Source organism: Ranitomeya variabilis, chromosome 3 (assembly GCF_051348905.1).
Source record: "Ranitomeya variabilis isolate aRanVar5 chromosome 3, aRanVar5.hap1, whole genome shotgun sequence".
In the NCBI taxonomy this organism is placed as follows: Eukaryota; Metazoa; Chordata; class Amphibia; order Anura; family Dendrobatidae; genus Ranitomeya; species Ranitomeya variabilis.
In genome coordinates this window covers 774,885,928-774,912,115 of record NC_135234.1, presented here as the reverse complement: position 1 = coordinate 774,912,115, position 26,188 = coordinate 774,885,928, and the positions used below count along the sequence as shown (strand labels likewise).

The window sequence follows — 26,188 nt, the reverse complement described above, 5'->3', positions numbered from 1 at the left end:
CCACAGACTCCAGTAGACAGTGCAGCTGAGCTGGGGACACAGGGTGTGTGATAATAGAGCAGAGCTGCAGTGTACAGCATGGGGGACAGAGCAGGAAGCTGAGCCTCTGGTAAGACAGGGGGTGAATTCAGACCACCACAGACTCCAGTAGACAGTGCAGCTGAGCTGGAGACACAGGGTGTGTGATAATAGAGCAGAGCTGCGGTGTACAGCATGGGGGACAGAGCAGGACGCTGAGCCTCTGGTAAGAGGGGGTGAATTCAGACCACCACAGACTCCAGTAGACAGTGCAGCTGAGCTGGGGACACAGGGTGTGTGATAATAGAGCAGAGCTGCAGTCTACAGCATGGGGGACAGAGCAGGAAGCTGAGCCTCTGGTAAGAGGGGGTGAATTCAGACCACCACAGACTCCAGTAGACAGTGCAGCTGAGCTGGAGGCACAGGGTGTGTGATAATAGAGCAGAGCTGCGGTGTACAGCATGGGGGACAGAGCAGGAAGCTGAGCATCTGGTAAGACAGGGGGTGAATTCAGACCACCACAGACTCCAGTAGACAGTGCAGCTGAGCTGGGGTCACAGGGTGTGTGATAATAGAGCAGAGCTGCGGTGTACAGCATGGGGGACAGAGCAGGAAGCTGAGCCTCTGGTAAGACAGGGGGTGAATTCAGACCACCACAGACTCCAGTAGACAGTGCAGCTGAGCTGGGGTCACAGGGTGTGTGATAATAGAGCAGAGCTGCGGTGTACAGCATGGGGGACAGAGCAGGAAGCTGAGCCTCTGGTAAGAGGGGGTGAATTCAGACCACCACAGACTCCAGTAGACAGTGCAGCTGAGCTGGAGGCACAGGGTGTGTGATAATAGAGCAGAGCTGCGGTGTACAGCATGGGGGACAGAGCAGGAAGCTGAGCCTCTGGTAAGAGGGGTGAATTCAGACCACCACAGACTCCAGTAGACAATGCAGCTGAGCTGGAGGCACAGGGTGTGTGATAATAGAGCAGAGCTGCGGTGTACAGCATGGGGGACAGAGCAGGACGCTGAGCCTCTGGTAAGAGGGGGTGAATTCAGACCACCACAGACTCCAGTAGACAGTGCAGCTGAGCTGGAGGCACAGGGTGTGTGATAATAGAGCAGAGCTGCGGTGTACAGCATGGGGGACAGAGCAGGACGCTGAGCCTCTGGTAAGAGGGGGTGAATTCAGACCACCACAGACTCCAGTAGACAGTGCAGCTGAGCTGGAGGCACAGGGTGTGTGATAATAGAGCAGAGCTGCAGTGTACAGCATGGGGGACAGAGCAGGACGCTGAGCCTCTGGTAAGAGGGGGTGAATTCAGACCACCACAGACTCCAGTAGACAGTGCAGCTGAGCTGGGGTCACAGGGTGTGTGATAATAGAGCAGAGCTGCGGTGTACAGCATGGGGGACAGAGCAGGACGCTGAGCCTCTGGTAAGAGGGGGTGAATTCAGACCACCACAGACTCCAGTAGACAGTGCAGCTGAGCTGGAGGCACAGGGTGTGTGATAATAGAGCAGAGCTGCGGTGTACAGCATGGGGGACAGAGCAGGACGCTGAGCCTCTGGTAAGAGGGGGTGAATTCAGACCACCACAGACTCCAGTAGACAGTGCAGCTGAGCTGGAGGCACAGGGTGTGTGATAATAGAGCAGAGCTGCGGTGTACAGCATGGGGGACAGAGCAGGAAGCTGAGCCTCTGGTAAGAGGGGGTGAATTCAGACCACCACAGACTCCAGTAGACAGTGCAGCTGAGCTGGGGACACAGGGTGTGTGATAATAGAGCACAGCTGCAGTGTACAGCATGGGGGACAGAGCAGGAAGCTGAGCCTCTGGTAAGAGGGGGGTGAATTCAGACCACCACAGACTCCAGTAGACAGTGCAGTTGAGCTGGGGTCACAGGGTATGTGATAATAGAGCAGAGCTGCAGTGTACAGCATGGGGGACAGAGCAGGACGCTGAGCCTCTGGTAAGAGGGGGTGAATTCAGACCACCACAGACTCCAGTAGACAGTGCAGCTGAGCTGGAGGCACAGGGTGTGTGATAATAGAGCAGAGCTGCAGTATACAGCATGGGGGACAGAGCAGGACGCTGAGCCTCTGGTAAGACGGGGTGAATTCAGACCACCACAGACTCCAGTAGACAGTGCAGCTGAGCTGGAGGCACAGGGTGTGTGATAATAGAGCAGAGCTGCAGTGTACAGCATGGGGGACAGAGCAGGAAGCTGAGCCTCTGGTAAGAGGGGGTGTATTCAGACCACCACAGACTCCAGTAGACAGTGCAGCTGAGCTGGAGGCACAGGGTGTGTGATAATAGAGCAGAGCTGCAGTGTACAGCATGGGGGACAGAGCAGGAAGCTGAGCCTCTGGTAAGAGGGGGTGAATTCAGACCACCACAGACTCCAGTAGACAGTGCAGCTGAGCTGGAGGCACAGGGTGTGTGATAATAGAGCAGAGCTGCGGTGTACAGCATGGGGGACAGAGCAGGAAGCTGAGCCTCTGGTAAGAGGGGGTGAATTCAGACCACCACAGACTCCAGTAGACAGTGCAGCTGAGCTGGAGGCACAGGGTGTGTGATAATAGAGCAGAGCTGCAGTGTACAGCATGGGGGACAGAGCAGGAAGCTGAGCCTCTGGTAAGACAGGGGGTGAATTCAGACCACCACAGACTCCAGTAGACAGTGCAGCTGAGCTGGGGTCACTGATTCCAGCCGCACCGTATAGGAGCCCGGCACACATGGGGTTAATGACTGATCTCCGCAGGTAATTGTGGACAGGTGAGGGCACAGGAGTGACGTGGCCGCTCGGTTCTCAGGGTGTACTGACATTTATTCCCCGATGCTGCGCAGGTTTTACCGGTTTGGGCTGAGATTTCACTGGAAGGTGCAGAATTCTTCTTAAAGAGATATTCCATAACCTTTCACACAGGTCGCCGCTACAGGTGCAGCTCGCTTACTGGTGAGGATTTCTAGCTGTGCTCATCCTGAGCCTCCTGGTTCATGAATAGACTGCAGCGCTACAGTGAGCAGTGACACATATACAGGGATGCAGGATGTTGGGAGTGCTGCTCCGTATACCCCGGATTATTATCTGTATACTAATAATGACACCCTAAGGTGACGGCAGCCAATGAACCAGCCGCTCCCCTCCCTGAATCGATCTCTGATGTGATTGGTGGGCAGGCTGGGATTTCTAGTACTACAGGGGGAGATATATTAACCCTTTCCTTTCCACGGTTCCTAGTCTGGTGGCAGCCAGTAATCCTAGACATTTTTACCTACTTAGGGACCAAATATTTGACCGCTGGCTCACAAGGGATTTGAACAGAACTGTTGCTCATTTGGTCACCGGGGATTGGACGTACTCAACACTTGCCCACTTGGTCACCTGGGCCCAAAGACTTGGTTATCAGGAGCCGGGTTAGTGAGCCACCAAGATTGCCAAGGAAAGGATATGTTCCTAGTTAGTCCCCAGAATCCGGCGCTCTTACCCACTAGGTCAGCAGGAATTGGCCTATTTCTCTATATGGGTTGGATATGGACTGTGCACACCGCTCCCCCTATATTAGGGGCCGTCACGATGGAGAACACAAAGTTTGCGGTGTAGTGCCCTTTAATATCCAGCGAGAACAGCGCAGAATTAAAGGCGCAGAATTAAAGGCGCAGCGCACAGGCCTGGATGGAGTGCGAGCTCTGCTGTCTGATCAGTGCAGGGAGCAGCCGGCGGTAGGACCCAGAGGCCGCCAGATGTGGCTGGGGGGTGTGTGCATGGTGTGGGAGGGGGCCCTCTGTGTACATAGAAATAAAGGCATCCATCCCTTTCTTCCAGGCTCCTCCGCTGGATGTGTCCCCATCACCCGCCAATCTCCAGGGGATCTGCAGGTGGTGACTGCCGAGCCCACAGGTCCTCCTGCTGCACCTGCTGCTCCAGAACAACCGGCTCCGCTGCCTCCAGGGCTCCGCCATATGGATGCGCAGAGCTCCAGACCCGCCAGTGCTCTGTGAGGGACCCCCATCATCCAGCTCCATGGCCAGGGACAGCGTCCAGATCCCAGATGACCAGGACTTTGAGAACTTCAGGACGGAGTGTCACTCTGAGGCCGGATGGACCCTGACCTACAACAAGTCCGGGATCACGGTGTGGGTGCAGATCCTGGAGGAGGAGCGGGCGCTGCACAAGATCAAGGTGAGGACCCCCGGCTGCCCGGACCGGGCTTCTGTGGATCATCCTTATATTACTGTGTATCGGGGGGCTCGGATCTGCTTACTGCAATGTATCAGTGCCCAGTATTTCTAGTGGATCCGTTTGGTACAATGTATCATTGCTCAGTATTTCTAGTGGATCCGCTTGGTACAATGTATCAGTGCCCAGTATTTCTAGTGGATCCGCTTGGTACAATGTATCAGTGCCCAGTATTTCTAGTGGATCCGCTTGGTACAATGTATCAGTGCCCAGTATTTCTAGCGGATCCGCTTGGTACAATGTGTCAGTGCCCAGTATTTCTGGAGGATCCGCTTGGTACAATGTATCAGTGCCCAGTATTTCTGGAGGATCCGCTTGGTACAATGTGTCAGTGCCCATTATTTCTAGTGGATCCGTTTGGTACAATGTATCATTGCTCAGTATTTCTAGTGGATCCGCTTGGTACAATGTATCAGTGCCCAGTATTTCTGGAGGATCCGCTTGGTACAATGTATCATTGCTCAGTATTTCTAGTGGATCCGCTTGGTACAATGTATCAGTGCCCAGTATTTCTGGAGGATCCGCTTGGTACAATGTATCAGTGCCCATTATTTCTAGTGGATCCGCTTGGTACAATGTATCAGTGCCCATTATTTCTAGTGGATCCGCTTGGTACAATGTATCAGTGCCCAGTATTTCTAGTGGATCCGCTTGGTACAATGTATCAGTGCCCAGTATTTCTAGTGGATCCGCTTGGTACAATGTATCATTGCCCAGTATTTCTGGAGGATCCGCTTGGTACAATGTATCAGTGCGGCTATGAGCTCACTTGTTACATTGTATCGGTTCCCATCTTGGCTATGTATCGGCCAGGTCAGATTCCACTTGTCCTAATAGATCCCATGGATCTTGTCTCATCTGTGCCGTTACTATGTGTCTGCGCAGGATAGATGGTGCTGTGTCCAATGTATCTAGAGAGGAGATCTCTTGTGATCCTTGGACAGGAGTAGTTGTAGCAGCCTCCACATGTTGCCTTTCCTGTCAGGGACACGTTGGTTTCAGTACATTTAGGTCAGCCGTTGTCAGAGTGAGATTTTCTGTCCGGTATGTATAATGGTGGTTTAGGGAACGCTGTGTAATCTGCTGGGACAGGACCCCGTGTGCGGGAGGAGGTGGAGAGTCGCACAGTGCTGCCCCAAAAGTAAAGAATAAAGAGTATCAGTATAATGTGTGATTACTCCTGGAGCAGTGTTATCTGTGTGATGTGTGGATGTATCAGTAGAACATGTGTGTAGTTCTTTACCGGGCAGACTCTGTGAGTGATGTGTGTGATTACTGCCGCGGCGGGCTGTGTGCTGTGTGTGGCTGCGTCATAGATCAGCATGGTGAGTGTATAAGTAATTAGTATGACAGGTGTGTACTTTACTTCTGGAGCTGTGATATGTGTGTATCCATGTTATGTGTGACTAGTGAGGAGTTTATTTTGGGGTATTATGTGTATGTGTGTATCAGCATGAAGTGTAATATATGATGTGTGACGTGTATATATTAGCATGATGTATGATGCGTGTATGATGTATGGTGTGTGTGTGTATATAGCACTGTGATATGTGTGTATGTAGCAGTATGGTGTCGGGTGTATATAGTAGTATGATGTGTGTGTATGATGTGTGGTGTGTATGTAGCAGTATGATGTGTGACGTGTATATATTAGCATGATTTATGACGTGAGTATAGTATGATGTGTGTATGTAGCAGTATGATGTGTGACGTGTGTATGTGTCAGTATGATGTGTGACGTGTGTATGATGTATGGTGTGTGTGTATATAGCACTGTGATATGTGTGTATGTAGCAGTATGGTGTCGGGTGTATATAGCAGTATGATGTGTGTGTATGATGTGTGGTGTATATAGCAGTATGATGTGTGACGTGTATATATTAGCATGATTTATGACGTGAGTATAGTATGATGTGTGTATGTAGCAGTATGGTGTGTGATGGGTGTATATAGCAGTATGGTGTGTGTATATGTGTGTAGAAGTATACTATTGTGTGTGGTGTGTGACGTATGTATGTATGTAGCAGTATGATGTGTGCGTATATAGCAGTGTGGCATGTGTGTGGTATAGGATGTGCGTATGTAGCAATATGGTATTTGGTGTGTATTTAGCAGTATGGTATAGGATGTGTGACAGATGTATGAATCAGTATGGCGTGTGACGAATGTACGCTATATGATGTGTGTGTGTATATAGCAGTGTGACGTGTGTGTATGTAGCAATATGGTATTTAGTGTGTATGTAGCAGTGTGGTAAAGGATGTATGATGTGTGACGTGTGTGTATGTAGCAGTATGGTATATGATGTGTGTGACCTCTTCCTCTCTGGCCGCGCTGAGTATGTATGATGTGTGTGTCTATATAGCAGTATGATGTGTGACTTGTGTGTATGTAGCAGTATGATGTGTGTGTGTGTGTATATAGCAGTATGATGTGTGACGTGCCTGTAGCTGTGTGTGTGTATGTAGCAGTATGGTATATGATGCGTGTGACCTCTCCCTCTCTGGCCGCGCTGTGTGTGTGTGAGTGTATGTATGATGTGTGTGTATATAGCAGTATGATGTGTGTGTATATAGCAGTATGATGTGTGTGTGTGTGTGTGTATATAGCAGTATGATGTGTGTGTGTGTGTATGTAGCAGTATGATGTGTGACGTGTATGTAGCAGTGTGTGTGTATGTAGCAGTATGGTATATGATGCGTGTGACCTCTTCCTCTATAGCCGCGCTGTGTGTATGTGAGTGTATGTATGATGTGTGTGTGTATTTAGCAGTATGATGTGTGACTTGTGTGTATGTAGCATTGTGTGTATGTAGCAGTATGATGTGTGACGTGTATGTAGCAGTGTGTGTGTATGTAGCAGTATGGTATATGATGCGTGTGACCTCTCCCTCTCTGGCCGCGCTGTGTGTGTGTGAGTGTATGTATGATGTGTGTGTATATAGCAGTATGATGTGTGTGTATATAGCAGTATGATGTGTGTGTGTGTGTGTGTGTATATAGCAGTATGATGTGTGTGTGTGTGTATGTAGCAGTATGATGTGTGACGTGTATGTAGCAGTGTGTGTGTATGTAGCAGTATGGTATATGATGCGTGTGACCTCTTCCTCTATAGCCGCGCTGTGTGTATGTGAGTGTATGTATGATGTGTGTGTATATAGCAGTATGATGTGTGACTTGTGTGTATGTAGCATTGTGTGTATGTAGCAGTATGATGTGTGACGTGTATGTAGCAGTGTGTGTGTATGTAGCAGTATGGTATATGATGCGTGTGACCTCTTCCTCTATAGCCGCGCTGTGTGTATGTGAGTGTATGTATGATGTGTGTGTATATAGCAGTATGATGTGTGACTTGTGTGTATGTAGCAGTGTGTGTGTATGTAGCAGTATGATGTGTGACATGTATGTAGCAGTGTGTGTGTATGTAGCAGTATGGTATATGATGCGTGTGACCTCTCCCTCTCTGGCCGCGCTGTGTGTGTGTGAGTGTATGTATGATGTGTGTGTATATAGCAGTATGATGTGTGTGTGTATATAGCAGTATGATGTGTGTGTGTGTGTGTGTGTGTGTGTGTGTATATAGCAGTATGATGTGTGTGTATGTAGCAGTATGATGTGTGACGTGCATGTAGCAGTATGGTATATGATGTGTGTGACCTCTTCCTCTCTGGCCGCGCTGTGTGTGGGTGAGTGTATGTATGATGTGTGTGTGTATATAGCAGTATGGTGTGTGTGTGTATGTAGCAGTATGTGTGACGTGTATGTAGCAGTGTGTGTGTATGTAGCAGTATGGTATATGATGTGTGTGACCTCTTCCTCTCTGGCCGCGCTGTGTGTGGGTGAGTGTATGTATGATGTGTGTGTGTATATAGCAGTATGGTGTGTGTGTGTATGTAGCAGTATGTGTGACGTGTATGTAGCAGTGTGTGTGTATGTAGCAGTATGGTATATGATGCGTGTGACCTCTTCCTCTCTGGCCGCGCTGTGTGTGTGTGTGTGTGTGTGAGTGTATGTATGATGTGTGTGTGTATTTAGCAGTATGATGTGTGACTTGTGTGTATGTAGCATTGTGTGTATGTAGCAGTATGATGTGTGACGTGTATGTAGCAGTGTGTGTGTATGTAGCAGTATGGTATATGATGCGTGTGACCTCTCCCTCTCTGGCCGCGCTGTGTGTGTGTGAGTGTATGTATGATGTGTGTGTATATAGCAGTATGATGTGTGTGTATATAGCAGTATGATGTGTGTGTGTGTGTGTATATAGCAGTATGATGTGTGTGTGTGTGTATGTAGCAGTATGATGTGTGACGTGTATGTAGCAGTGTGTGTGTATGTAGCAGTATGGTATATGATGCGTGTGACCTCTTCCTCTATAGCCGCGCTGTGTGTATGTGAGTGTATGTATGATGTGTGTGTATATAGCAGTATGATGTGTGACTTGTGTGTATGTAGCATTGTGTGTATGTAGCAGTATGATGTGTGACGTGTATGTAGCAGTGTGTGTGTATGTAGCAGTATGGTATATGATGCGTGTGACCTCTCCCTCTCTGGCCGCGCTGTGTGTGTGTGAGTGTATGTATGATGTGTGTGTATATAGCAGTATGATGTGTGTGTATATAGCAGTATGATGTGTGTGTGTGTGTGTGTATATAGCAGTATGATGTGTGTGTATGTAGCAGTATGATGTGTGACGTGCATGTAGCAGTATGGTATATGATGTGTGTGTGACCTCTTCCTCTCTGGCCGCGCTGTGTGTGGGTGAGTGTATGTATGATGTGTGTGTATATAGCAGTATGATGTGTGTGTGTGTGTGTGTATGTGTATGTAGCAGTATGATGTGTGACGTGTATGTAGCAGTGTGTGTGTATGTAGCAGTATGGTATATGATGCGTGTGACCTCTCCCTCTCTGGCCGCGCTGTGTGTGTGTGAGTGTATGTATGATGTGTGTGTATATAGCAGTATGATGTGTGTGTATATAGCAGTATGATGTGTGTGTGTGTGTGTATATAGCAGTATGATGTGTGACTTGTGTGTATGTAGCAGTGTGTGTATATAGCAGTATGATGTGTGACTTGTGTGTATGTATGATGTGTGTGTATGTAGCAGTATGATGTGTGACGTGTATGTAGCAGTGTGTGTGTATGTAGCAGTATGGTATATGATGCGTGTGACCTCTTCCTCTCTGGCCGCGCTGTGTGTGTGTGAGTGTATGTATGATGTGTGTGTATATAGCAGTATGATGTGTGACTTGTGTGTATGTAGCAGTATGATGTGTGACGTGTATGTAGCAGTGTGTGTGTGTGTATGTATGATGTGTGTGTATGTAGCAGTGTGTGTATGTAGCAGTATGATGTGTGACATGTATGTAGCAGTGTGTGTGTATGTAGCAGTATGGTATATGATGCGTGTGACCTCTCCCTCTCTGGCCGCGCTGTGTGTGTGTGAGTGTATGTATGATGTGTGTGTATATAGCAGTATGATGTGTGACTTGTGTGTATGTAGCAGTGTGTGTATATAGCAGTATGATGTGTGACTTGTGTGTATGTATGATGTGTGTGTATGTAGCAGTGTGTGTATGTAGCAGTATGATGTGTGACATGTATGTAGCAGTGTGTGTGTATGTAGCAGTATGGTATATGATGCGTGTGACCTCTCCCTCTCTGGCCGCGCTGTGTGTGTGTGAGTGTATGTATGATGTGTGTGTCTATATAGCAGTATGATGTGTGACTTGTGTGTATGTAGCATTGTGTGTATGTAGCAGTATGATGTGTGACGTGTATGTAGCAGTGTGTGTGTGTAGCAGTATGGTATATGATGCGTGTGACCTCTTCCTCTCTGGCCGTGCTGTGTGAGTGTATGTATGATGTGTGTGTATACAGCAGTATGATGTGTGACTTGTGTGTATGTAGCAGTGTGTGTATATAGCAGTATGATGTGTGACTTGTGTGTATGTAGCAGTATGGTATATGATGCGTGTGACCTCTTCCTCTGGCCGCGCTGTGTATGTATGATGTGACTGTGCGGCACGCTCATGGCGCCGGCTGTGTTCCTCGCTGTGTGGCTTATGACCTGGCAGCTCTTCTTGGCATGTGTCCCTCGTGTGATGTCAGTGTGTCGCGCCCCGTACACTACCCCCCCTGCTATGGGGGCTCCGCACACCCGCAGTGTAGTGACTCCCCCCAGCTGTCCTCCATGATGTGGCAGTGACGTGTGATGACTGTCCCACTCCTCCAGCTCACCGCAGCGCCCCCTGTCAGTCATTAGCTGCACTACAAGCTTTGTGCCCTGTAGAGGGGCCGCTGATGTCTGTAGGCGGCTCTAGAGCCCGGCTGTATGGCGGTGGCCGCTCCGCACCCCTTGGCTCTCAGTGACGGGAAGCTCTGGGGTGATCACGAGTTCAGCTCTGCAGATTTCTTTATTAAATAAAACCATTTAGAGCCGCGGCTGGATGCAGTTTACTGGAGGCTTCTAAAGATGGCGGTATTAAAGTCGTAGGTTGTATTCACCTGCGCAGCTGTTGGGAAGGGAGATCTGCTACAGGTGTACTGTCCCTTTAAATAGCAGTAACCAGTGACTGCGCTGGTGTGAGCAGTTATGCAGTGGTATTGGCGGCCTAGGAAGGAGTTAAGCCGGGCTCACCTGTCCTCTTAGTCACCACTTTCCGTGTTTGGTGAAAGTGCGCGGTACGTGTGTTTCCTGTGTGTTTTGGCCGAGCCGGATAAGACCAAGACAAACCGGTTCTGTAAGTTCTTAAGGAGAAACTTTCCAATTACTTGTCCTCCACCCCTGAAACTGCTTCCTGCAGAGCGCTGGACCTGGGGCAGGTCTGGGGCAAGTGTGGTATTGTATGTTCTAGACCTAAGGAGAGGCCAAATATCCATGCTTGACTCCTAGAGCTTGTCGTAAGGACTGGACCATATATTGGTGGTGGACTCCTAGAGCTTGGCCTTAGGACTGGACCATATATTGTTGGTGGACTCCTAGAGCTTGGCCTTAGGACTGGACCATATATTGGTGGTGGACTCCTAGAGCTTGGCCTTAGAACTGGACCATATATTGGTGGTGGACTCCTAGAGCTTGGCCTTAGGGCTGGACCATATATTGGTGGTGGACTCCTAGAACTTGGCCTTAGAACTGGACCATATATTGGTGGTGGACTCCTAGAGCTTGGCCTTAGGACTGGACCATATATTGGTGGTGGACTCCTAGAACTTGGCCTTAGAACTGGACCATATATTGGTGGTGGACTCCTAGAGCTTGGCCTTAGGGCTGGACCATATATTGGTGGTGGACTCCTAGAACTTGGCCTTAGGGCTGGACCATATATTGGTGGTGGACTCCTAGAGCTTGGCCTTAGGGCTGGACCATGTTAAGTCCTTCTCAGTCCCTGGCTTACTGGAGGTAAGCTTCCAGGTAAATGACACGCAAACAAAGTATTGTGTGATCATATACAGGGGAAGCTCAGGAGCGCGTCTGACTCTCTGGGCTTTACCCCTCCTTTATAAAGAAAAAGAGTTATGCATTTGCAGACATGCGCACAAGCGCTCATTATTTCACATTCTCTTACAAAGCTTATCTATACTGTGAAATTTACAACCTCTAGTATGTAGGTAAAAGGCTATAATAACAGAAGGAATGCGTGCATAAAAAGGAAATGTCAACTTGCTCAAGTTTCTTGATATGAACCAGATGTTTCAGGAGAAAGATACAATGGATTCTTTCAGTCTAATCTCTACAATTCCCCCCTTTGACATATTCCTTTTATTTATTACCATAGGGCCAAAGACAAAGCCTTTATTTTTGGTATTACACATACACACACTTATATTATTAATAAGAGAATCAAATCTAGTATTAATTCTTCTATTGCAAATTATTTTCTTCTTTAGCAGTACACTAAAATATAAAAACAAAAATTAGTACAGTAATATTAATCAGAATCACTAGAGGATAACATAAGAATAAAGGAGAAAGGAAAAAAAAAAAACTTTATACTCTTGCATCTATTACACAAAGTTTATCTGTGCATACTGAGATACCCTTGAGCACAATCTGGAATAGTACGTATATGACTACAATAATTATAACTATATGTATTATGCTCTGCATGATCCCAGCAACCCACCCACCAATCCCTCTGAACCAGTTGGCTGGGTTGAGAAAAGAGAAAGTATCAGACCACCAGTTATCCTTATTCTGGTCATTGTCTTTATCATACTGATCTCTGAGTCGTTGTACGTCCTTTAATTTAAATGTCATACTCATAGTACTATTCGGGTCTATATAATGACAGCAGGTGGGTCCAATGATTTGACACATACCCCCTTGTGAGGCAGTTAGGTAATCCAATACCAGGGTATGTTGGTTGACGACTATTATAAGCTGATTCTGTACAGCTATACTAGTGTTTAGTATATCCAATATATCCCAAATTTGATCATCTAGATAATCCGTGGCTCTAACTAATTTATCCCACATCTGTGTTAACATTATTAACATCAATATCATGAGTTTTGTACTGCTTTTTTTGCAATGGCTTGCATGTATCCATGATGCCTTTCCTTCAAGCTTGACTGATGTAGGTGTTGTCAACAGGACTTGGAAGGGTCCGTCAAATCTTGGTTCAAGAGCCTTTCTGGTGTGTCTTTTTACATAGACTTGATCACCTGGTTCCAACTTGTGACTTCCTTCAATGTTGTCAGGATCTGGAAGGGAAGCAAAAACTTGTGCATGCACCTTAGTTAATTGTTTCTGGAGGTTTTGCACATAAGAAGTCAATGACTCAATGTTTAACACAAGTTGTTGTGGAAAATAACATCCTAAATTGGCAGTCCTGCCAAACAAAATTTCATATGGAGACAGTTTAGTCTTACCCCTTGGGGTATTGCGTATTGAGTAAAGGGCCAGTGGAAGGCATTCTGTCCAAGGCTTTCCTGTTTCAGCCATGGCTTTCTGTATTTTTAATTTTAAAGTTCCATTCATGCGTTCCACCTTACCAGAACTTTGAGGATGGTATGGAGTGTGTAACTGACTTTCAACACCCAACATTTTCAGTACATTTTGAAATATTTCTCCAGTAAAATGAGTACCCCTATCTGACTCGATCACTTCAGGGAGACCGTAACGGGGTATCAGTTCGGCAACTAGCTTTACAGCAGTGTTTTTAGCTGAAGCCTTCCGAACTGGATAGGCCTCTGGCCACCCTGGGAACATGTCCACACACACCAACACATACTCATACCCATTACTTTTTGGCAGCTGGATAAAGTCTATTTGTAATCGCTGAAACGGATAGAGAGGTCGGACGTGGTGCTTCATAGGGGTCTTTGTTGTCTGTCCGGGATTATGTGCCAGGCATATAACGCATGCAGCACAATAGTCTCTTGCATAGTTGCCAAAACCTGGAGCCAACCAGACTTGCTTTGCCAGCAGTGTCATTGCATTTGCAGACACATGAGTAGGGTGGTGCAGTCCACCAACTACAATCGGGTACCAGGCTCTAGGTAGACATATTAGTCCATCTTTCTTCCAAATTCCTGCTTGTTCTTCTGCCCCTTCCTTTTTCCACCTGTCCCTCTCCTCTTCTCCTGCATCTTCCTGTGCTTGTCTCAGTCTATCTTCAGTATTTTCTGTGGGGTTTACAGTATGAACCTGCTGTAAGGGTTTGACCGCTGCTGCCTTGGCTGCTTTATCAGCCCTATCATTTCCCCTAGATTCCCTAGTGTCGAGTCTCACATGTGCAGCTACCTTAATTACTGCTACTTCTTTTGTTTCTTGTGCAGCCTCTAAGATCTGTTTGATCAGAGAAGCATGTTTTACAGGTTGGCCTGACGCTGTCATGTAACCTCTAGCTCTCCAGATTACTCCAAAATCAAACACAATACCATGTGCATACCTAGAATCAGTGTATATATTAGCTGTCTGATTCTCAGCTATTTTTAGCGCTTCAATCAATGCTGTTAGTTCTGCTTCTTGTGCAGACTGTTTCGGTGGAAGAGGTTCTGCTTTGAGAGTTTCAGATTCTGACACAACTGCATACCCTGTATGAAAGTTACCTGTGTCATCTGCAAACCTACTACCGTCTATAAACAGCTCTAAATCTGGATTTTGAAGTGGTGTTTCGGATACATTGGGTAAGCCTACCGTTTCTTGTAAAATGAGCTCTGTACAATCGTGTGTCTGTAGGGAAAAAATTTGCGTGTGGATCAGTGTCCTTATTCCCCCCTTCAGACTCGAGAGGTAGCAGTGTTGCTAAATTAAGAGTCTGAAGCCTTGCAAATGTGATAGTAGAGGGGAGCAGCAAAGAACACTGTAGCCGCAAATGTCTGGCCATGGAAATGTGTTTTGGCTGGACCTGGTTTAATATCCCATAAACATCATGTGTAGTTTGAACTGTGAGTGGATGCTCTAGGACAATTTCTGATGCTTTGTCCAACAATAGTGAGACAGCAACAACTACACGTACACAGGTTGGCGCTGCCCTGGCTACTGGATCTAACCTTGCTGAAAGATATGCAATTGGTCTTTGTTTCCCTGCATGCTTCTGGGTAAGAACTCCTGTAGCATGAGAATCAACTTCTGCAGCCATAAGCTGAAATGGTTTGGTGTAGTCTGGTAGCCCTAACGCTGGAGCTGAAACAAGGGCATCTTTTAATTGTTGGAACGAAATCTGACCTTCTTTTGTCAACAAATAAGGTTCACTTTTTACACAGTCATACAGTGGTTGCATTAGTTGACTGGCATGTATAATCCATTGTCTACAATGAGACACTATTCCTAAAAATGCTCGTAGCTGTTTATGATTTCTAGGCTCATTCATCTGTCTTATTGCTTCAGTTCTTTGAGGTGTAAGATGCTTTTTACCTTGAGAAATGCAATGACCTAGAAAGACCACTTTGGTCTGACAAACTTGTAGCTTTTGTCTATTCACTTTACACCCTTCTTTTCCTAGAAAACATAGTAAACTCACAGTAGACCTTTCTGCGGTTTCTAGATCTGGGCAGCAAAGTAGTAGGTCATCCACATACTGCAAAATTACTACCTGTGGTTCGGGTTCAAACCTCTGAAGGACTGTTTGTAGGGCATTTGAATAAAGAGTAGGGGAGTGTATCATTCCCTGTGGAAGGCGTGTCCACGCCAACTGTTTGCCCTTAAATGTAAATGCAAACAAATGCCAACTGTCTTGGTGTAAAGGAACCGAGAAAAATGCATTTGAAAGATCTATTACAGTAAACACTTGAGAACTGGCTGGTATCTGTGATAGTAACGTATGAGGATTGGGTACAACTGGGGTGATTGGATCTAGAACTTTGTTTATTTCTCTTAGATCATGTACCATACGATATTTGGGCATAGAACCCTTATCAAGAGTTCTCTTCTTGACTGGATACAGAGGAGTGTTAGCAGGTGATTGTATCTCTACCAAAACTCCTTTCTCTCTATATCCCTCTATCTGTTTTGTAATTGCTAGTTCCTGCTGGGCACTCACAGGGTATTGTCTGAGCTGTGGGAGAACAGCTCCTGGTTGCACAGATAATTTTACAGGAGAAATATGCAATAATCCCACATCAGTGTCACCCTGTGCCCACAGTGTTTCTGGGATCATTGAGAGATCTAGATCTGTAGTGTACTCTTTTTCTTCAGTATAATCCTCAAAAGCCTGAATTCTGACATATTGTTCTAATGTTTCTGCATCATCAGGGATAGTCAGCATAACTGTGCCATCTTCCCTAAAATTGATGTTAGCTTCTAATTTCTTTAGTACATCAGTTCCTAACAGACATGTTGGGGCACCTCTGGCATACAAAAATCTGGATGCAAAACATTTAGGTCCTAATGAGACCTCTAGGGGCACAGTATATGGCAGTGTTCGAATTACCCCATCATAACCCTCAGCAAAAGCTGTTTGTTCTGAAATATCTTCCGGATTCGGAAGAAAATCTTGATTCAAAATTGAGGAAGTTGCACCTGTATCTATCAAAAATGGAATCTCTCTCCCCCCCACATTCACCTGTATCATAGGTCTTCTAGCTGGTAGGGAAGTTTGTAACACATCGAGTCAATCTGAATCTGGTATGGGACCATCTACGATGGTAGATTTCTGCTGGTTGTCCGTTTGGGGAGGGTTATTTCTGGGAACAAATTTGCCTGACTTTATATCTGCCAACTTCTTCCTGCACTCTCTTTGGAAATGACCTGGCTTTTTACAGTAGTGGCAAAGAAAATTGTGTCTCACTCTTCCTCCTGTATCAGCTTGTGCTATTCTAACAGGCTTACGATTCTCTCTCATATCCATGGCTATTCCTAAACATCGTTGTTTCACAATATTTGGTTGTTCAATTGTTCTCCAATCTGGAGTAGAGGATTTAAATTTTTCTCTGATTTTCGGATCTAGCCCCTCTATTAATTGTTTTGTAAAAAGTCTCCTTACTGAAGCATCAGTCAAATCCAATCCTTCATCCCTAAAGTTATTTTCTAGTTCTTGACTATATTCTTCAATACTTTGCCCAAATTTCTGCATAATCACACCTGTAGACCCCCTTTCCCTCTGTTTTCCTCTCATGAAAATTATTAATGCCTCTGTGAACTGGGTACCTGATGCTTCTGTCTGTAAGGCACCCCCTTCTGCCACTGGTCTATTGGGCTGTAGGTGTGTCAATAATTCCTGAAAAAGTCCGGGGGACATTTTCATTCTACATAATTCTTCCCCGTCCGCCCAGACCCCAGCATGAGTCTGCATGATTTGTTGTATATACTGCGCAAACCTTATGGGGTATTGAGTGGGATCAGGCGCATTATGCAGGAGGGACATACCCTCAGCAGGGGACCAAGGGAAGTATTGTCTGGTCTGATGATATCTGGTGTTCATTACCCCGTCAGCACCAGCTTCTCTAAAAGGTCTTGGTACTACCCTAACAGGGGCAAGTACAGCGCCATATCTAGGTGTACCACAGGCTAGGCAATCATTTCTCCAATCTGGATTTTGTTGTCCACAGTGTGAACATTCCCATCCTCCTACCCCACCAAGATTGGGATACAAGGCTGGAAATTGTTTTCCTTCTGCTCTTCCAGATGGTACAAATGATTGAGCTTTTGGATCTAGGTAAGGTGGCGGGATTATGTCACAACTTTTTCCCTTCCCCATGATCCATTTGGAAGTGTCTGGATCGTACTTCCAATTCTCCTCTTTAGCTGTTTTTGAGACCTCTATCATACAGTGTATGATTTCTTCCCACCCATTGTCTTTAATAATTCCACCTCGTTCTTTACTCAGTCTTTCCCATTCTGTACTGAACATAAGTGCTTCTGAAATTCCCAATTTTTCTCTTACCCTCCTAATCTGCCTTCTGACTATCTTTCCACATCTTTCCTGTATGATATCTGCTGCTTCCACTTGTCCTAAAGGTACCTTCACACGAAACGACATTATAACGACATCGCTAGCAATCCGTGACGTTGCAGCGTCCTCGCTAGCGATATCGTTTCGTTTGACACGCAGCAGCGATCAGGATCCTGCTGTGATGTCGCTGGTCGCTGAATAAAGTCCAGAACTTTATTTGGTCGTCCGATCGCTGTGTATCGTTGTGTTTGAAAGCAAAAGCAACGATACCAGCGATATTTTACACTGGTAACCAGGGTAAACATCGGGTTACTAAGCGCAGGGCCGCGCTTAGTTACCCGATGTTTACCCTGGTTACTAGCGTAAAATGTAAAAAAAACAAACAGCACATACTCACATTGCGTCCCCTGCAGTCTGCTTCCTCCTCTGACTCAGCGCCGCAAAGTGAAAGTGAAAGCAGCACAGCGGTGACGTCACCGCTCTGCTCTCACTGTACGGCGCTCAGTCAGTCAGGAAGTGGACGCAGGGGGACGTGAATGTAAGTATGTGCTGTTTGTTTTTTTTAGATTTTACGCTGGTAACCAGGGTAAACATCGGGTTACTAAGCGCGGCCCTGCGCTTAGTTACCCGATGTTTACCCTGGTTACCAGGGGACCTCGGCATAGTTGATCGCTGGAGAGCTGTCTGTGTGACAGCTCTCCAGCGACCAAACAGCGACGCTGCAGCGATCGACATCGTTGTCGCTATCGCTGCAGCGTCGCTTCGTGTGAAGGTACCTTAAGACAGTTTTGGTCTGTTTATTTCCCATTTTTCTTTTCAATATTAGCTATGACTACCCTAGGTGACGTTTGGACAATCACTTACTCTATGGTGATGTCTCGTTGCCTTCTCTCCTAGGGAGCTAAAATATTGAAGGGCTTGTCTGCTCCGTTTCTTCTAATATGCAGGACGTACTTAAGTGCTATTATGCACGCAAACAGACCCATCAACACCATACAGATCACAAAACTTTCAGTGTCAGTTAGCATACTTGTCCCAGGCTCATGAAAACCCGCGTCCTGGGCTCATTCTATCAAACCTTATCCAGAAATGAAGGAGGTTAAGCACTTAATGAATAGTCAAGCATGGGCGGAGAAGAAGAACGCAACCACATGACCCAGTTAGGCTGACTTCCGTGTATAAGGCTTATACCCCAACTATTTCGGCTTATTTTTCTACGCACTTTTGCTCTTCTTTCACAACATACCACAACCTTCACACTGTTCACACACTGCCAGGGACAGGACTCATAAGTCTATACAATATGGTAACCCGAGTTTTATAGGTATCTACTCACTACTAGACTAACCCAGCGTGACACGGCTCATAGAGATCTTTCGGATAATACAGGGCAGATAAAAGAGAACTAATAATGTCTCTTACCTGGCCAGGTTTTTCAGTTCATTTGCCGTCCATTATCCCAGATCTCCGTTGTCCGTATCCGCAGGTAAATCTCGAGCAAATACTCTTATCTCAGGTCCCTGTTCGATGCGCCAAAGAAATGTTAAGTCCTTCTCAGTCCCTGGCTTACTGGAGGTAAGCTTCCAGGTAAATGACACGCAAACAAAGTATTGTGTGATCATATACAGGGGAAGCTCAGGAGCGCGTCTGACTCTCTGGGCTTTACCCCTCCTTTATAAAGAAAAAGAGTTATGCATTTGCAGACATGCGCACAAGCGCTCATTATTTCACATTCTCTTACAAAGCTTATCTATACTGTGAAATTTACAACCTCTAGTATGTAGGTAAAAGGCTATAATAACAGAAGGAATGCGTGCATAAAAAGGAAATGTCAACTTGCTCAAGTTTCTTGATATGAACCAGATGTTTCAGGAGAAAGATACAATGGATTCTTTCAGTCTAATCTCTACAACCATATATTGGTGGTGGACTCCTAGAACTTGGCCTTAGGGCTGGACCATATATTGGTGGTGGGTGGACTCCTAGAGCTTGGCCTTAGGGCTGGACCATGTATTGGTGGTGGGTGGACTCCTAGAACTTGGCCTTGGGGCTGGACCATATATTGGTGGTGGACTCCTAGAGCTTGGCCTTAGGGCTGGACCATATATTGGTGGTGGACTCCTAGAGCTTGGCCTTAGGACTGGACCATATATTGGTGGTGGACTCCTAGAGCTTGGCCTTAGGGCTGAACCATATATTGGTGGTGGACTCTTAGAGCTTGGCCTTAGGACTGGACCATATAGGTGGTGGACGCCTAGAACTTGGCCTTAGGACTGGGCCATGTATTAGGTTGCTTTAGTGTGACCTTGTATTCGTGTTAGACTATTAGAGCTTGGCCTAAACAATTGACCATTAGTGCTGGGTGACTAGAGTTTGGCTTTAGGACTGTTCCATGTGATAGACTGGACTAGTAAAGGTTGGGTTAGGATCTGGACTAGGTATTAGTACTGGGTCTTGGCCAGGTTGGACATGGGCTCTCTGGGTCATCAGAGGTGAAGGATCCTTCAGTTAGCCCAACCAGCAGCCAGTTATTGTCATATGCCTACTCAGACCCCTTTACATTTTTCACTCTTTGATTCATTGCAGCCATTTGGTAAATTCTATAAAGTTCATTTTTCCTCATTAATGTTCACTCTGCACCCCATCTTTACTGACAAAAAAGAAATGTAGTCATTTTTTGCAAATTTATAAAAAAAAAATCAAAAACTGAAATCTCCCATGGTCAGAAGTCTTCAGCCCCTTTGCTCAGTATTGGGTAGAAGCACCTTTTGAGCTAGTACAGCCATGATTCTTCTTGGGAATGATGGAACAAGTTTTCCCCCCCTGGATTTGGGGATCCTCGGCCATTCTTCCTTGCAGATCCTCTCCAGTTCCGTCAGGTTGGATGGTGAACGTTGGTGGACGCCATTTTCAGGTCTCTCCAGAGATGCTCAGTTGGGTTTAGGTCAGGGCTCTGGCTGGGCCGGTCAGGAATGGTCTCAGTTGTTCTGAAGCCGCTCCTTTGTTATTTTAGCTGTGTGCTTAGGGTCATTGTCTTGTTGGAAGGTGAACCTTCCGCCAAGTCTGAAGTACAGTTCACTCTGGAAGAGGTTTTCATCCAGGATATCTCTGTACTTGGCCGCATTCATGTTTCCATCAATGACAACCAGTCGTCCTGTCCTTGCAGCTGAAAAACACCCCCATAGCATGATGCTGCCTCCACCATGTTTCACTGTTGGGATTGTATTGGGCAGGTGATGAGCAGTGCCTGGTTTTCTCCACACATACCGCTTAGAATTATCACCATAAAGGTCTATCTTCGTCTCATCAGACCAGAGAATCTTATTTTTCATAGTCTGGGAGTCCTTCATGTGGTTTTTAGCAAACTCTATGCGGCTTTCATATATCTTGCACTGAGGAGAGGCTTCCGTTTGGCCACTCTGCCATAAAGGCCCAACTGGTGGAGGGCTGCAGTGATAGGTGACTTTGTGGAACTTTCTCCCATCTCCCTACTGCATCTCTGAAGCTCAGCCACAGTGATCTTGGGGTTCTTCTTTACCTTTCTCACCAAGGCTCTTCTCCCACAATTGCTCAGTTTGGCTGGACGGTCAGGTCTAGGAAGACTTCTGGTGGTCCCAAACTTCTTCCATTTAAGGATTATGGAGGCCACTGTGCTCTTAGGAACCTTGAGTCCTGCAGAAATACTGGTGTAACCTTGGTCAGATCTGTGCCTTGCCACAATTCTGTCTCTGAGCTCCTTGGCCAGTTCCTTTGACCTCATTATTCTCATTTGGTCTGACATGCACTGTGAGGTCTAAGGCTATGTGCACACGCTGCGTCCTGGTGTGCGGATTTTTCCGCACTGATTTTGATAAATCCGCAAGGCAAAAACACTGCGTTTTTCCTGCTGATTTATCGCGGTTTTACCGCGGATTCTGTTGCGGGTTTACACCTGCGTTTTTTTAATATGGAGCAGGTGTCTATCCGCTGCGGATTCCGCACAAAGAAGTGACATGCTTCGGGAAAAAAAAACACAGCGTTTCCGTGCGTTTTTTTCCGCAGCATGTGCACACCGTTTTTTGTTTTCCATAGGTTAACATTGTACTGTACACCGCATGGAAAACTGCTGCGGATCCGCAGCAAAAACCGCAACGTGTGCACATACCCTTCTATAGACAGGTGTGCGCCTTATATCACGTCCTATCAGTGTAATTACACACAGCTGGCCTCCAATGGAGGAGGAGAACCATCTCAAGGAGGATCACAAGGAAATGGACAGCATGGGACTTAGGCTACGTTCACATTTGCGTTGTGCGCCACAGCGTCGGCGCCGCCGCGCACAACGCAAACAAAAACGCGGCAAAACGCACGCTAAAACGCTGCGTTTTGCCCCGCATGCGTCCTTTTTGGCCGAAAGTTGGACGCAGCAAAAATGCAACTTGCTGCGTCCTCTGCGGCCGGATGCGGGCGCCGCAGCGACGCATGCGGCGCAAAACGCAAGTGCGACGCATGTCCATGCGCCCCCATGTTAAATATAGGGGCGCATGACGCATGCGGCGCCGCTGCGGCGCCCGCCGCGAATGTGAACGTAGCCTTACATATGAGGGTCTGAGCAAAGGGGCTGAAGACTTATGACCAGGTGAGATTTCGGTTTTTTGTTTTTATTAAATTTCTACATTTGTTTTTTTTTTTCAGTGAAGATGGGGTGCAGAGTGAACATTAATGAGGAAAATGAACTTTATAGAATTTACCAAATGGCTGCAATGAAACAAAGAGTGAAAAATGTAAAGGGGTCTGAATACTTTCTGTACCCAGTGTAGATAGCTTAATAGGGAATTGGTGTGATTTCTGGTTTGGGGGAGATGTGGGGCATCCTGGTGGTCTCTGTGGCTGTGACTCCAGCGGGGGGGATGACGCCCACCAGGACACGGTGGGAGCAGATTGCGGAGTATTTTGGGATCTGGAGAAACCTGCGTGGGAAGATCTGCTGGAAATAACAATCCGTCCTCACTGAGAAGCGTCAGCCGGGGGGCATCACACCAGGGAGTGTGTGGCCGGCCGGGACACTACAAGTATCAGCAAGTCTGCACCACTCACACCACGGAATCATACAACGGGCAGCACCACAGGACAGGATTAGATACACGGCTCAGCAGTCAGTATCACACAGGAGAGGATTAGATACACGGCTCAGCTGTCAGTATCACACAGGATAGGATTAGATACACGGCTCAGCAGTCAGTATCACACAGGATAGGATTAGATACACAGCTCAGCAGTCAGTATCACACAGGAGAGGATTAGATACACGGCTCAGCAGTCAGTATCACACAGGAGAGGATTAGATACACGGCTCAGCAGTCAGTATCACACAGGATAGGATTAGATACACGGCTCAGCAGTCAGTATCACACAGGATAGGATTAGATACACGGCTCAGCAGTCAGTATCACACAGGATAGGATTAGATACACGGCTCAGCAGTCAGTATCACACAGGATAGGATTAGATACACAGCTCAGCAGTCAGTATCACACAGGATAGGATTAGATACACGGCTCAGCAGACAGTATCACACATGAGAGGATTAGATACACGGCTCAGCAGTCAGTATCACACAGGATAGGATTAGATACACAGCTCAGCAGTCAGTATCACACAGGATAGGATTAGATACACGGCTCAGCAGACAGTATCACACAGGAGAGGGTTAGATACACGGCTCAGCAGACAGTATCACACAGGAGAGGATTAGATACACAGCTCAGCAGACAGTATCACACAGGAGAGGATTAGATACACAGCTCAGCAGACAGTATCACACAGGAGAGAATTAGATACACAGCTCAGCAGTCAGTATCACACAGGAGAGGATTAGATACACAGCTCAGCAGACAGTATCACACAGGATAGGATTAGATACATGGCTCAGCAGTCAGTATCACACAGGAGAGGATTAGATACACAGCTCAGCAGACAGTATCACACAGGATGGATTACATACATGGCTCAGCAGTCAGTATCACACAGGATGGATTACATACATGGCTCAGCAGTCAGTATCCCACAGGAGAGGATTAGATACACGGCTCAGCAGACAGTATCCCACAGGAGAGGATTAGATACACGGCTCAGCAGTCAGTATCCCACAGGAGAGGATTAGATACAAGGCTCAGCAGACAGTATCACACAGGAGAGGATTAGATACACGGCTCAGCAGACAGTATCACACATCACTCGGATACAGTGTCTTCCTTCCTCTTCCTCCCGGTGACTCCTGATGGAGGGGCTCTTGTGTCCAGATCAGCACATTCTATCCTGCCCCATAATCAGACTCGATGAACTGGTTCTGTCATGTAATATGTTTCCTCATCTGTAGGAACAGTAATGGACGTCTCCGAAACTCCCGAACTGACCGATCACTGGGGTGGCAGTATCAGGATATGTGTCCACGTTCAGGTTTGCTTCAGGCTTTGGTCAGGATTTTATGCAGGTAAAATCCTGACCAAAAATGCACCTGAGGTCACTGGTAGGTCACCTGCGGTGTTCCTGCGTGTTTTGCTCATTGTAGCAACATGCTGCGTTCTGAAAAAACACACCGCATGTGTGTTTTTGCGGGAAAAACGCATGCGTTTTTAAATGCACAGTGGAGACGGGATTTCATTAAATCCCCTCCACTATGCTGTAACATCTAAACGCTGCGGCAAAAACGCAGCATTTCCTGAACGTGGACACATACCCTTAAAGTTACGCTGTAGCACAGGGGTTCCCGTCTCCCCCATGACAGCGCCTCACCTGCAGATTCCCCCCCATGACAGCACGTCGCCCGCAGGTTCCCCCCCCCCCATGATGTTGCGTCGCCCGCAGATCCCCCGTAGCTGAGAAGCATGGAGTGTGTGGTGTATTTTCTGCATTATGATGTCTCCACCAGCAATGAATTATGCAGTACGGCGCATTTCCTCGCACCCCCCATATAGTGCTGCATGCATTATAGATGGCGGCCTCACCACTGCTCGGGGATGCTGTAACCATGATATAGCAGTGTGGGGGGTGTGCACTATTTGGGGGTGCAGTGTGGGGGGTGCGCTATTTGGGGGTGCAGTGTGGGGGGGTGCGCTATTTGGGGGTGCAGTGTGGGGGGGTGCGCTATTTGGTGCAGTGTGGGGGGTGCGCTATTTGGGGGTGCAGTGGGGGGTGCGCTATTTGGGGGTGCAGTGGGGGGGGTGCGCTATTTGGGGGTGGGGGGTGCGCTATTTTTGGGTGCAGTGTGGGGGGGTGCGCTATTTGGGGGTGCAGTGTGGGGGGGTGCGCTATTTGGGGGTGCAGTGTGGGGGGGTGCGCTATTTGGTGCAGTGTGGGGGGTGCGCTATTTGGGGGTGCAGTGGGGGGTGCGCTATTTGGGGGTGCAGTGGGGGGGTGCGCTATTTGGGGGTGCAGTGTGGGGGGGTGCGCTATTTGGGGGTGCAGTGTGTGTGGGGCGTGTGCGCTATTTGGGGATGCAGTGTGGGGGGTGCACTATTTGGGGGTGCAGTGTGGGGGGTGCGCTATTTGGGGGTGCAGTGGGGGGTGCGCTATTTGGGGGTGCAGTGGGGGGGTGCGCTATTTGGGGGTGCAGTGTGGGGGGGGTGCGCTATTTGGGGGTGCAGTGTGTGTGGGGCGTGTGCGCTATTTGGGGATGCAGTGTGGGGGGTGCACTATTTGGGGGTGCAGTGTGGGGGGTGCGCTATTTGGGGGTGCAGTGGGGGGTGCGCTATTTGGGGGTGCAGTGGGGGGGTGCGCTATTTGGGGGTGCAGTGTGGGGGGGTGCGCTATTTGGGGGTGCAGTGTGGGGGGGGTGCGCTATTTGGGGGTGCAGTGTGTGTGGGGCGTGTGCGCTATTTGGGGATGCAGTGTGGGGGGTGCACTATTTGGGGATGCAGTGTGGGGGGTGCACTATTTGGGGGTGCAGTGTGGGGGGTGCGCTATTTGGGGGTGCAGTGTGGGGGGTGCGCTATTTGGGGGTGCAGCGTGGGGGGGTGCGCTATTTGGGGGTGTAGTGTGGGGGGTGCGCTATTTGGTACAGTGGGGGGGGTGCGCTATTTGGGGGTGCAGTGTGGGGGGTGCGCTATTTGGGGGTGCAGTGTGTGTGTGGGGCGTGTGCGCTATTTGGGGATGCAGTGTGGGGGGTGCACTATTTGGGGATGCAGTGTGGGGGGTGCACTATTTGGGGGTGCAGTGTGGGGGGTGCACTATTTGGGGGTGCACTATTTGGGGGTGCAGTGTGGGGGCGTGTGCACTATTTGGGGGTGCAGTGTGGGGGGGTGCACTATTTGGGGATGCAGTGTGGGGGCGTGTGCACTATTTGGGGGTGCAGTGTGGGGGGTGCACTATTTGGGGGTGCAGTGTGGGGGGGTGCACTATTTGGGGATGCAGTGTGGGGGGTGCACTATTTGGGGTGCAGTGTGTGGGGGGTGCACTATTTGGGGGTGCAGTGTGGTTATAACTTTTCCCGTTATCACTTGTGGCCAATCATGTTCCGGACTCCATCCAGGACCCCTGAGGAGACCCAGTTAACCCTTTGTAGGTGTGAGCAGAGGCTAATGCGGGGTTAATTCTCCAGGGCTTCTCCGTATTTGCTGAAGG

At 47.8% G+C, this 26,188-nt stretch overlaps 1 protein-coding gene across 3 annotated transcripts in view; it reads left to right on the top strand.

Moving 5' to 3' along the window:
- STARD10 (StAR related lipid transfer domain containing 10) overlaps positions 1 to 26,188 on the top strand; it is a 105,287-nt gene that overhangs the window by 39,357 nt on the left and 39,742 nt on the right. For 2 of the 3 annotated variants that reach the window (XM_077298862.1, XM_077298864.1), the window contains one exon: positions 3,835 to 4,191. In XM_077298862.1, coding sequence (XP_077154977.1) covers positions 3,976 to 4,191 — 216 coding nt within the window. In that variant the 5' untranslated portion in view covers positions 3,835 to 3,975. Of the gene's footprint in view, positions 1 to 2,833; positions 2,965 to 3,834; positions 4,192 to 26,188 lie in introns of those variants that run through there. The other variant, XM_077298861.1, reaches the window with a different exon arrangement.